At 48.4% G+C, this 12,214-nt stretch overlaps 1 protein-coding gene across 1 annotated transcript; it reads left to right on the top strand.

The window, feature by feature from the left end:
• The first annotated feature begins 212 nt into the window (after positions 1-212).
• Positions 213-5,601, top strand: LOC120718122. Its single transcript, XM_040006473.1, has one exon. It carries the CDS (start codon positions 1,279-1,281, stop codon positions 5,584-5,586), a length of 4,308 nt encoding a protein of 1,435 aa, XP_039862407.1. The 5' UTR covers positions 213-1,278; the 3' UTR covers positions 5,587-5,601.
• The last annotated feature ends 6,613 nt before the right edge of the window (positions 5,602-12,214 follow it).

The raw sequence follows: 12,214 nt of genomic DNA, 5'->3' as shown, positions 1-12,214 counted from the left end.
AAATACCAAGGGCTCAGAGAAGAGCTCGAGAGGATGTGGAGGGTGAAGGTAACGGTGGTCCCCGTGGTAATCGGAGCACTAGGTGCGGTGACTCCCAAGCTAGGCGAGTGGCTCCAGCAGATCCCGGGAATAACATCGGAGATCTCTGTCCAGAAGAGCGCAGTCCTAGGAACAGCTAAGATACTGCGCAGGACCCTCAAGCTCCCAGGCCTCTGGTAGAGGACCCGAGCTTGAAGGATAAACCGCCCACAGGGGCGTGCTGGGTGTTTTTTTTTTATATATCATAGTAATCTGACAATACTATAATATCACTGTTATGCAGATGACTGCCAGATTTATGTTCCTCTTAAAAAGAAAGATGGGTCATCTGTAAATCGCTTACAAACACGTCTGGTCTGAAGGACGTCAAGTTGTGGTTGGCGCTAAACTTTCTTTGTTTTAATGATTCTAAAACTGAAGTAATGGTGTTCAGACCTGCCTCCACTGCTGTTCCGTGTGTTGATTTGCAATCCTTGAAATCATTCTGTAAACCAGAGATTGTTAATCTGGGTGTGACGGAGTTACATCGCCCCAGCCGCAGATAGCTGATCGGGGCGCATATACGCACCGCCACCATTAGTTCTAACAGACACCAATAAATAAAAAGGGGGTGAGGGGGGGGGATTTGGAGCAGCATAGAGGGTGGCCAACTTATTTCCCCTTACCTTGTTAATAAAGTCGGTGGAGGAGACGCGCTGTGATCTCCAATGATGCGGGATGATGCAAGCCGATGGTATGGTGTTCCGGGGTTTAAATAATGGGTTCACGTGGGCTTGGACGGTCACGTGAACTGCATCCTTTGTTTGGATTGTTTTAATGTTTTGTGAAACATTGTAGGCTGATTGGAAGTGGCCTAAGAGTCTGTAAATAGATATGTGTGTTGTGAGACTACAGCGGGAAAGAAGCTGAGGTGGGACAGTGAGGATTAAAGTAATAATAAAGAAATGATTGTTACGCCTAGGGGGAGGGGCTACGGGATATAAGAGACAGGTCATACGGGGTGGGGAGAGAGTCCAGTGAGCTGTTACAAGGAGGGTAACATGCAGGCTGGGTCGGGTATACAGACGTTTTGTTGACACTGACCTAAGTCAATTCTATTTGCTGTAAATAATTTTCTGTGCACTGGGGAGGCCGGCTAAATAAATTATCCACCCTAAAAGACCTTACCGACTACGCCTGTGTTTGTTGTCCGGGAGAGGGTTACAAGAGGACCCCGCGACATATGGTGTCAGAAGTGGGATGGCTAGTCGGAAGAGGAAAACGCGCCTCCCAGCTAAGCGCACAGGGCTGCGGTCCCAGCAGCATGAGCTTCCGGTGGAGAAGACAGCAGAGGAGCTGGCGTGGGACACAGTGCCGGCGTCGTCTTCTTCAGCAGAGGAGGAGGAGATTTCCGGCAGGATTGGCCCGGAGTTGCCTACCACCTCGACCGCAGCACGTGATGGAGAACTGATTGCGATGATGAGGGACTTCCTGGCGGGACAGCAAAGGAGAGAGACGGTGTTATTGGCAGAACTCCGGGGACTGAGGACCGTTTCCCCTCCTAATGCGCCGCTGCCCGCAGATGTGGCTGGTCAGCAAAGCCCAGGTCCCGCGCTAGCCGGAGCTAGCACCACGGCAGCAACGGCTACGCCAAGCACGGCAACAGCAAGCAGCCCCCGAATGGTACTGCCTACACCGGCGCGGCAGAGGGAATACGGGGAGTCGCCAGCGGAGGTTCCCTCTCGTCAGTCCCAAGGAGGGATTAGCAGTATCGACCCGTCAGGGGGAGAGTGGAGGCGATCGGCGGGGCCGAAGATCCCGCCTTATCAGATGGGGGAAGATATTGAGAACTATTTGTTGCGTTTTGAGCGGGTGGCCAGAACATGGAGATGGCCAGAGAGCGAATGGGCCTGTCGGCTAGTTCCACTGCTAGCGGGGAAGGCGTTGGAGGCTTATACTGCAATGGATGAAGAAAGAGCCCATCGGTATGAAGATCTCAAAACTGCCTTGTTAATTAAGTTTGACATTTCACCGGAAACGTATCGGCAGCGGTTTCGCTCTAATATAATTCCACCTGGTGAGAGCCCCACCGAGACCTATTATCGCCTGAAAGGACTTTATCGACGCTGGCTCCGACCAGAGCAGCACACGAAGGACGAGATGGGAGAAGCGATCATCTTGGAGCAGTTAATTCGAGTACTGCCAGGGGAGGTGAGGACCTGGGTGAGGGAGCATGAGCCAGCAGATGGACTGGCTGCTGCTAAGCTGGTGTCACAGTACTTCAACGCCCGTAAAGGAGCACCACCTGCACGCTCATCTGGGACGCCACAGCGACCACCACTTCCATCGTCTGGGTTTTTGAAGAGGGAGAGCAACCCCGAGCCACCCGGAATCCCCAAGGTATCTAATCTACGAGGAGCGGGTAAGGACTTTCTTTGTTATTATTGCCAGCAGCCAGGCCATAAAGCCTCGGTGTGCCCTATTCGAAAGGCCAAAGTCACGGGTGCCTGCTATGCACCCCGACTGGAGGCGGAGCCTACAAGGGTCCAGCCAGTGGATGTGCAACGCTATAAAAAAGTGATAGTAAATGGTCAGCAGGTTACTGCTTTGCTGGACACTGGTAGTTTCATGTCATTAATTAAGCAAAGCTTGGTACCAGTGAACTGTGTGGATTACAGCAGACAAGAAGAAGTGTTATGTGTGCATGGTGATAAACACCCATACCCAAAGGTGGAAGTAACAGTGACTATTAATGAACAGCCATACCTATTGTCAGTTGGGGTGGTACAGAATTTGCCGGTAGAGGTTATTCTGGGGATGGACTTGCCTGTGCTTATGGATTTGTTGCAAGAAGAAGAAGAACGGGCCACAGAGACTGAGAGGGGGGAAGCGGGGAAGGTTAAAGTGAATGTGTTAGGCCCGGTGGTCACTAGGGCCCGGGCGAAGGCTGAATGCCAACCCCTGCCAGACTTTGACAGTAGTCTGTGCGAGGGTGGCACGAAAGGGCCAAGAAAGTCTCGCCGCCAACGCCGCTTTGAGAAGCAGCTATGGTCAAAAGAGCCGGACACTAAGAACATGAAATGGGATGTGCCCGAAAATATCTCTGTGTTGCAAAGGGAGGATGAAACGTTAAATGTGTTGTTCGCTAATGTGATTGAAGGGGGAACGGGGAAATGGGGAGGGAAAGAGAAGTTTATTCTTGATAAAAATGTGTTGTATGCAGTTGACGGGGACCACCAACGGCTTGTGATTCCTGCTAGTTGTAAATCCCTCATTTTGCACTTAGCACACACCCTCCCCTGGGCAGGTCATTTGGGGCGCCAAAAAACTTATCTGCGAGTTAGCTCTCGTTTCTTTTGGCCGTCGATGTACACTGATGTACAAAATTATTGCCGTACATGCCCTGTATGTCAGAAAACATGTCTAGCCCGCAAATCGGACCGGGCCTTGCTACAGCCCCTTCCAATCATCTCCACACCCTTCCGTAGGATAGCTATGGATATTGTGGGTCCGCTGGTAAAAAGTAGCCGGGGTCATCAGTACATTTTGGTGGTGTGTGATTATGCGACCCGTTTTCCAGAAGCGTTCCCGTTGCGGGCGCTCACGGCGCCTAATGTTCTGCGTGCACTGGTACAGTTGTTTTCCCGGGTGGGGATACCAGATGAGATTTTAACTGACCAAGGGACTAACTTTACCTCTAAGTTGATGCAGCTCTTCCACAATCAGCTAGGCATTTCTGCCATCAGGACGTCACCTTACCATCCACAGACAGATGGGTTGGTGGAGAGGTTCAACCAAACTTTGAAGAGGATGTTGCAGAAGTTTGTGTCAGACACTGGGAAAGACTGGGACCAGTGGCTACCCTTCCTGCTGTTTGCATACAGAGAAGTTCCCCAGGCTTCCACCGGTTTCTCACCATTCGAGCTACTCTATGGTTGCGACGTGCAGGGGCCATTGGATCTCCTCCGGAAGGGTTGGGAGACTCCTGCTTCGGCTCAAAATGATAAAGGAGTGGTGCAGTTTGTGCTGGAGATGAGAGATCGGTTGGGGAGATACCAGGCAGAGGCCGAAGTCAACCTGCGAGATGCTCAACGAAGCCAGAAGATCTGGTATGACCAACAGGCCCGGCAACGTGAATTCCAGCCCGGTCAAAAAGTGTTGTTACTTCTCCCCTCATCCAACAGTAAACTGCTGGCGAAATGGCAAGGCCCCTATACCATTCTGCGCAGAATGGGACCCGTGGGACATCCCATCCGCCAACGGCCATACCGGGTTCCACAACACTTGGTGGATAAACTGCGACAAGAGGTGGAGCAGATGCTGGAGCTGGGAGTGATCGAGCCGTCCTGCTCTGAATGGTGTAGCCCGGTGGTCATTATCTTCAAGAAAGATGGCTCCCTACGTATCTGCATTGACTTCCGGAAGCTTAATGCCATTTCTGAGTTTGATGCTTACCCCATGCCCCGAATCGAGGATTTACTGGAGAAGATCGGAGCAGCCAGATACATCACTACTCTGGACCTGTGCAAGGGTTACTGGCAGGTGCCACTGGAGGAGTCGTCGAGACAGTACACCGCCTTCAGGACCCCTGCCGACCTGTTCCAGTTCACCGTGATGCCATTTGGCTTACATGGGGCACCAGCCACCTTTCAAAGGCTGATGGACAAATTACTACAGGGGTGTGACCCCTATAGTGCCGCTTACCTGGATGATGTAGTGATCTTCAGCAACACCTGGGAGGAGCATCTGCAGCACTTATCCGAAGTCTTGGGAAGAATTCATAAGGCAGGATTGACCCTCAACCCCATTAAATGTGAGTGGGCACGGCAAGAGACCCGCTACCTTGGCTACCAAGTGGGCAGGGGTGAGGTGCGGCCGCAGATGGATAAAGTGGAAGCTATCCAGAACTGCCCTCGGCCTCGCACTAAAAAGGAGGTCCGGTCTTTCCTGGGGCTGGTTGGCTGGTACCGAAGGTTTGTGCCCCAGTTTGCAACCATTGCGGCCCCTCTTACTGCGTTGACCGGTAAGAACCAACGGAATCCGGTCACATGGACCGCAGAATGTGAACAAGCTTTCCAGGGGCTGAAAACCTGCCTGTGTACGACCCCAGTTCTCTGGAGCCCGGACTTCAAAAAGAGGTTTTTGGTCCAGGTGGATGCCTCCAAAAGTGGCCTGGGAGCAGTGCTGGCTCAAGGGGACCCTGGAGAGGAACATCCAGTCCTATACTTAAGCCGCAAGCTGCTGCCACGGGAGACCAACTACTCGACGGTGGAAAAAGAGGCCTTAGCTATTAAGTGGGCGTTGGAAAAGCTCAGGTATTATTTACTTGGAAGAGAGTTTGAGCTGGAAACCGATCACCGAGCGCTCACCTGGATCCAGTCCATGAAGGATCATAACAGTCGACTCACCCGCTGGTACCTGTCACTGCAGCCTTTCAGATTCACCATCCGTCATAGACCAGGCAAGCTCAATGTGGTGGCAGATTATCTTTCCAGGTTGCCGCACATCGGCCACCTCCGGGTGGAAGGGGATGATGTGACGGAGTTACATCGCCCCAGCCGCAGATAGCTGATCGGGGCGCACCGCCACCATTAGTTCTAACAGACACCAATAAATAAAAAGGGGGTGAGGGGGGGGGGGGGGGGGGGGATTTGGAGCAGCATAGAGGGTGGCCAACTTATTTCCCCTTACCTTGTTAATAAAGTCGGTCGAGGAGACGCGCTGTGATCTCCAATGATGCGGGATGATGCAAGCCGATGGTATGGTGTTCCGGGGTTTAAATAATGGGTTCACGTGGGCTTGGACGGTCACGTGAACTGCATCCTTTGTGTGGATTGTTTTAATGTTTTGTGAAACATTGTAGGCTGATTGGAAGTGGCCTAAGAGTCTGTAAATAGATATGTGTGTCAAATCAAATCAAATCAAATCAAATCACTTTTATTGTCACATCACATGTGCAGGCACACTGGCACAGCACATGCGAGTGAAATTCTTGTGTGCGAGCCCCACAGGCAACAGAGATGTGCCAAACACAACAACACAAACGAGCAAAATACAAGAATGGCCAACCTGAAACTAATAAATATATGTACAATATATAATAGTATATGCATTTCTGGATGTGTATACTAAATATTTTCCTACGTGTGTGTGTGTGTGTGTGTGTGTGTGTGTGCATACACATTTTTACAAATTAAATAGTAAAAAAACAAACAAACAAAAAAAAAACCAATAATAATAATAATAATAATAAAATATATAAAATATACAGAGTTGAATATGTGCAAAACAAGTGGCATTTATATACAGTGTGGAGTGCATAATGTTAAAGTTCCAGTAGTGAAGCTGAGGTGTCTATGAAGTGTTCAGCAGTCTGATGGCCTAGTGGAAGAAGCTGTCTCTCAGTCTGCTGGTACGGGACCGGATGCTGCAGAACCTCCTTCCTGATGGAAGCAGTCTGAACAGTTTATGGCTGGGGTGACTGGAGTCCTTGATGATCCTCCCCGCTTTCCTCAGGCAGCGCTTCCTGTAGATGTCTTGGAGGGAGGGAAGCTCACCTCCAATTATCCGTTCAGAGCACCGCACTACTTGCTGGAGAGCTTTGCAGTTGTAGGCGGTGCTGTTGCCATACCAGGTGGTGATGCATCCAGTGAGGATGCTCTCAATGGCACAGTGATAGAAGGTCCTGAGGATGCGGGGGCTCATGCCGAATCTTTTCAGTCTCCTGAGAAAGAAGAGGCGCTGCTGCGCCTTCTTCACTGTTTTGTTTGTGTGTACTGACCACGTAAGATCCTCAGCCAGATGTACACCAAGGAACCGGAAGCTGCTCACTCTCTCCACAGCAGCGCCGTTGATGGTGATGGGGGTGTGTACTTCTCTGCACCTCCGGAAGTCCACTATCAACTCCTTTGTCTTTGCGACGTTGAGGGTGAGATGGTTGTCTTGACACCAGTGGGTCAGGGCGCTGACCTCCTCCCTGTAAGCCGTCTCATCACCGTTGGTGATAAGACCCACCACTGTAGTGTCGTCCGCAAACTTCACAATGATGTTGGAGCTGTTAGTGGCTGTGCAGTCGTAGGTGTAGAGTGAGTACAGGAGAGGGCTCAGTACACACCCCTGTGGAGCACCAGTGTTCAGTGTGATGGGGGATGAGGTGATGCTGCCCAGTCTGACCACCTGGCGTCTGTCAGACAGGAAGCTAAGGATCCAGCTGCAGAGGGAGCTGCTCAGTCCTAGATCCTGCAGTTTCCTGTCCAGCTTCGAGGGAACGATGGTATTGAATGCTGAGCTGTAATCTACAAACAGCATCCTCACATACGTGTCTCTCTTCTCCAGGTGTGACAGGGCAGTGTGTAGTGTCAGGGCTATGGCATCATCAGTGGACCTGTTGTGGCGGTATGCAAACTGTAGAGGGTCCAGTGAGTCAGGTAGTGCAGAGCAGATGAAGTCCCTGACCAGCTTCTCGAAGCATTTGCTTACGATGGGGGTCAGGGCTACAGGTCGCCAGTCGTTCAATGAGGAGATGGTGGAGGATTTGGGTACAGGGACGATGGTGGCCATTTTGAAGCAGGCTGGGACTACAGACAGAGAGAGGGAAAGGTTGAAGATGTGCGTGAACACTACAGCCAGCTGAGCCGCGCATGACTTGAGGACGCGGCCGGGAATCCCGTCCGGACCAGTAGCTTTGCGTGCGTTCACCTTCCTGAAGCACTTCCGCACATCCTCCTCAGACACAGTGTACGCACTGACGTCATCCGCGGTGCGCACACTGTCCGGTCTCATGGTGTTCGCTGCATGAAAATGCCATTGTTTACAGTAAATGGCACATCCTACCTAAGCACTGTTGCTAACCATGCCCCTCATTTAATCACATCAGAGTACCCATGATGGGTACTCTATGCTTTGTCATGAAAATGTAGCTCTGACCCAGTACTGGCTACGTGGTCCCAATTAATCCAGATTAGGTCCAGCTTGCTTGCTGAATCCAGTTTTGCCAACAAACTGTCTCAGTTATTTGATGTGAACTGTGTGACATGGTTAAGGTTGCCAACTCCCTGAAAAATAAATAAGGGACACCATGTGGCAACCCAGTTCACCCTTCCCAGTGTGGTGAATTTTGTAGCTCTTTTTTTGTGTGTGAAATTATTTTTTAACCATTTGACTTGAATTTGATTTAAGCAGATGCATATTCTTTGTGATATGACCATATGGGAAACAAATGATCATTTAACCATTTATTTTTAGCTCAAAATGACAACATTAACACAGTAAAACGGGTCTCTTTCTTAAACAGAAGCCTGCTTAACTTTTGAGAATATAAGTAAATCTTTCTTTAAAAGAACTCTGTCCTGCTTAACTTAAAATTATATAAATTAATAGAAAGCAAACACGTAAACACGTAAACGTCGGTGAAAAAGACGGAGCAGCACGGCTGTGCAGCGTGTGATCTGGACACAAGTGATGGAGGCACAACTTGTAGAACTTTGGAAAGCTCATCCGAGCTTTTTCGATGTGGCCTCACAAAATTATCATGACCACAACAACCGTGAAAATAGTTGGATTTACACTGCTGCTCAGTCACAGCTGCCTGATCAATGTTTTTCATTAGCAATTTAGCAAAGTTGATGGTGGTGGTGTGCGTGTCTGTGTGAGTGAAAGACAGAGAGAGAGCGAGAGAGCGACAGATTTTCTGTTATAACCTTCATTTTATGGACGCACAGTGTGAGCACTCAGGTCGCATCAGAGCATCGGGCGGTATAGTGTGAGACCCTGCATCGTGACCTGCGAACTTCTAACCCCTACGAGTCAATCGTGCAGTTTGAGCAGGAGCTGAATGACGTGACTGAAAAAAAAATCGCACAGTGTAAGCCCAGCTTTAGGTGTACTGTCGTCCGAGACTTGCACCGCAGTGTCGGCGTTTGTTTCCCTGTTGGCCATGCTTCTTGTTGTGGTCATCTGTTGTCTTCCAGTATTTTCTCCGTAAGCGACCTTTCCTCGACCAATGAGATGAGCGGTAATCTGAATTGTCATACTCGAATTGTCATAAGTGTGCTGTCAGCTCATTGGTCACAAAGCAGGAGAGGGGCTGGGAATTATGTTTTCAAACAAAGCGTTAATTCCATAAACATTTATAGACTACTTTTGATTCTCACTGTATTACGGGACAAAGTGCGTCCCTTATTAGCTCAATACGGGACGTGTACTTTTGTTTCTAAATACGGGACGATTCCGTTTTTTAAGGGACGGTTGGCAACCCTAGACATGGGTATGGGTATCATTTAGGTTTTATCCGATACCGGTGCCAAACCGGTACTTTTGAAACGGTGCCGGTGCTTAAACCGGTGCTTAAAGAATGGAGAACACAAAATTGGTCCAAAACCCTCTCATGTTCAGCTGGTTTTTTTTTGTAAAAAGATAACAATGTTAGCCTTTTCTGCAGCTATGGGGCATATATGGCATCACTCTTGGCTGGAAGCAGTGCTTAAACAATGGAAAAAACACAAACTTTGTCCAAAAACCTCTCATGTTTAACTGTTTTCCACTTTTTCTTTGGTCATTTTAGCCTTTTTGGCCAGGGTGAAGGGAGTATCTGCCATCAAACAAGAAGACAGCCGCATGTAGCTATGATGATGTTTGTTAGTTCACCTTACATGCATTAATGTAATAACGTGGTTAGCCTACTCAACGTAAATTACACACGAACAACATTAAGCTCCTCACGCAGAGAAGAACGGCTGCTGCTGCATCATCATCCTCATCATTTCTGCTACACTGGCAGGGCTAGGGGCCAGGACTCTCCTCTTCGGGTTTTTGGGGGATGTTGCTAACTCCGGGTCCGATAACAGGCACCACACCCGCAGTAGATGTGCTCGGTGTGAGGTCTCGCAGCAAGCTATCGAATATGGCGCATTTCTCGGCTTTTAAAAAAAACGCTATGCGTCGCCAGGTGTTTCATTGGATTTGAGGTGTTACCTCCTTTGACAGTATCACAGTATCAGCTTAAAGCACTTGTTGCTGCTGAGTTTGCATCTTTTGCTGTGAAGTATAGCGAGACTTTTGACCGCTTCGCCTTGGGCATTTTTAATCTGTAGCTCTGCTCTAAAAGAACGTACGTACCTGGGCCCGCCTACTATCCTCGGAAACGTAAAGTGATTGGCTAGAATCTAAAGTGTATCACAGCTCAGGAAAAAAAAGCACCGAAATAAAGCACCGAAATGTGCGCTGCTTTTCGGTCTGGTTACTACCGTTTATGTCAGAACCGGTGCCATCATGGCACTGGATACCGGTACCCATCCCTAGTGCCCACTTGGTACAAGGGTCCAAACAATGCCAATAAAATCCTCTGCACACCATGATCCTACACATCCCTGAATCACTGATGCACAGATCCAGTGCATGGTTGTTTTAAGTCTGACTCTAACCACAGTTAAGCTGTGTCCCAATTCAGGGTCTGTACGCTTGAAGTACGCGCACTACGCATACTACGTACGGTGCGTACTATAAGTACGAGAAGTGCGGAAGTGTGAGGCTTGTGAAATGGGACGGTATACGCTTCGTCACGCTGTTCAGGTTGCCTAGCAACCATGATACTAACCGCGAGACACGTTACATACAGCTTTGTTTGACAGAAATGAAGGAAAAAAATGTTTTGTTGGTCATTCATTTTTGTCATGACATCACTTTGATTAGTTGAGTATCTGAGGCTGAGACCACGGGACTGTAAATCATGATTGTTGGGCTTCATTTCTGTACTGAACAGTCATTTAAGATTAGTTAGTAAATAACAATTAGTTAATGTTGTTCATGAGACTAAAGTCATCTCACTGTGGTAATGTAAATATAATATGGCCAATAGCATAGCATAGCATAGCATAGCATCTTTATTTATAATACACTTTACATCCAACAATGTTGACCAAAGTGCTACAAATATAAAACAGAGAGGAAACAGTTTAAATTACATATAAAATATTTTAAAATTAAAAATAATATAATTAATAAGAAACGTATTAAGAGACATCAACAAGTCCTGCTGTGCTAAAAGCCAAGGTAAATAAATATGTTTTAAGACGTGATTTAAAAACAGATAAGGAAGGTGCCTGTCTAACATGTAAAGGCAACTCATTCCACAATTTTGGTGCTGCCACAGCAAACGCCCGATCCCCTCTGAGCTTACGATTAGTCCTGGGCACGCTCAGGAGGAGCTGGTCTGTCGACCTGAGGGACCGGGAAGGTATGTATGGATGAAGAAGCTCAGAGAGGTACACAGGGGCAGCATTGGACAAACATTTAAAAACAAATAAAAGCAGCTTAAAATGCATCCTAAAATGCACGGGCAGCCAATGAAGTGAATATAAAACTGGGGTGATATGCTCGTATCTACGAGTGCCATTTAAAAGGCGTGCAGCAGCATTCTGGACTAACTGCAGTCGAAAAACAGAAGATCGACTCACCCCAAAATAAAGAGAATTACAGTAATCCAGCCGAACGGTTACAAAAGCGTGGATTACTGTTTCAAATTGCTGTCTCGTAAGAAAGTGCTTAATTTTGGCCAGTTGCCTCAGATGAAAGAAACTAGACCTTACAACCAACCCGATCTGGCTTTCAAGCTTAAGCTCAGGATCCATTTTAAAACCCAGTGTCGCGGGGTCCTCTTTTAACCCTCTCCCGGACAACAAACACAGGCGTAGTCAGTAAGGTCTTTTAGTGTGGATAATTTATTTAGCCGGCCTCCCCAGTGCACAGAAAATTATTTACAGCAAATAGAATTGACTTAGGTCAGTGTCAACAAAACGTCTGTATACCCGACCCAGCCTGCATGTTACCCTCCTTGTAACAGCTCACTGGACTCTCTCCCCACCCCATATGACCTGTCTCTTATATCCCATAGCCCCTCCCCCTAGGCGTAACAATCATTTCTTTATTATTACTTTAATCCCCACTGTACCCCCTCAGCTTCTTTCCCGCTGTAGTCTCACAACACATCGGACTACAAACACGCACATTACCAACTCCGGAAGACGATCAAAGCAGCCAAACGTGAGTACAGGGACAGGGTGGAGCAAACAGTTTTGAACAACCCTCGGAGTATGTGGCAGGGACTAACACGATCACAGACTTTAGAGGGAAAACCAGCACACCGCAGACACGGCCTCTCTGTGTGAGGATCTAAACGTATTCTACGCTAGATTCGACC

Source organism: Simochromis diagramma, unplaced genomic scaffold (genome assembly GCF_900408965.1).
Source record: "Simochromis diagramma unplaced genomic scaffold, fSimDia1.1 OVJJ01000024.1, whole genome shotgun sequence".
In the NCBI taxonomy this organism is placed as follows: domain Eukaryota; kingdom Metazoa; phylum Chordata; class Actinopteri; order Cichliformes; family Cichlidae; genus Simochromis; species Simochromis diagramma.
This window is presented reverse-complemented; position numbering and strand designations above follow the sequence as displayed.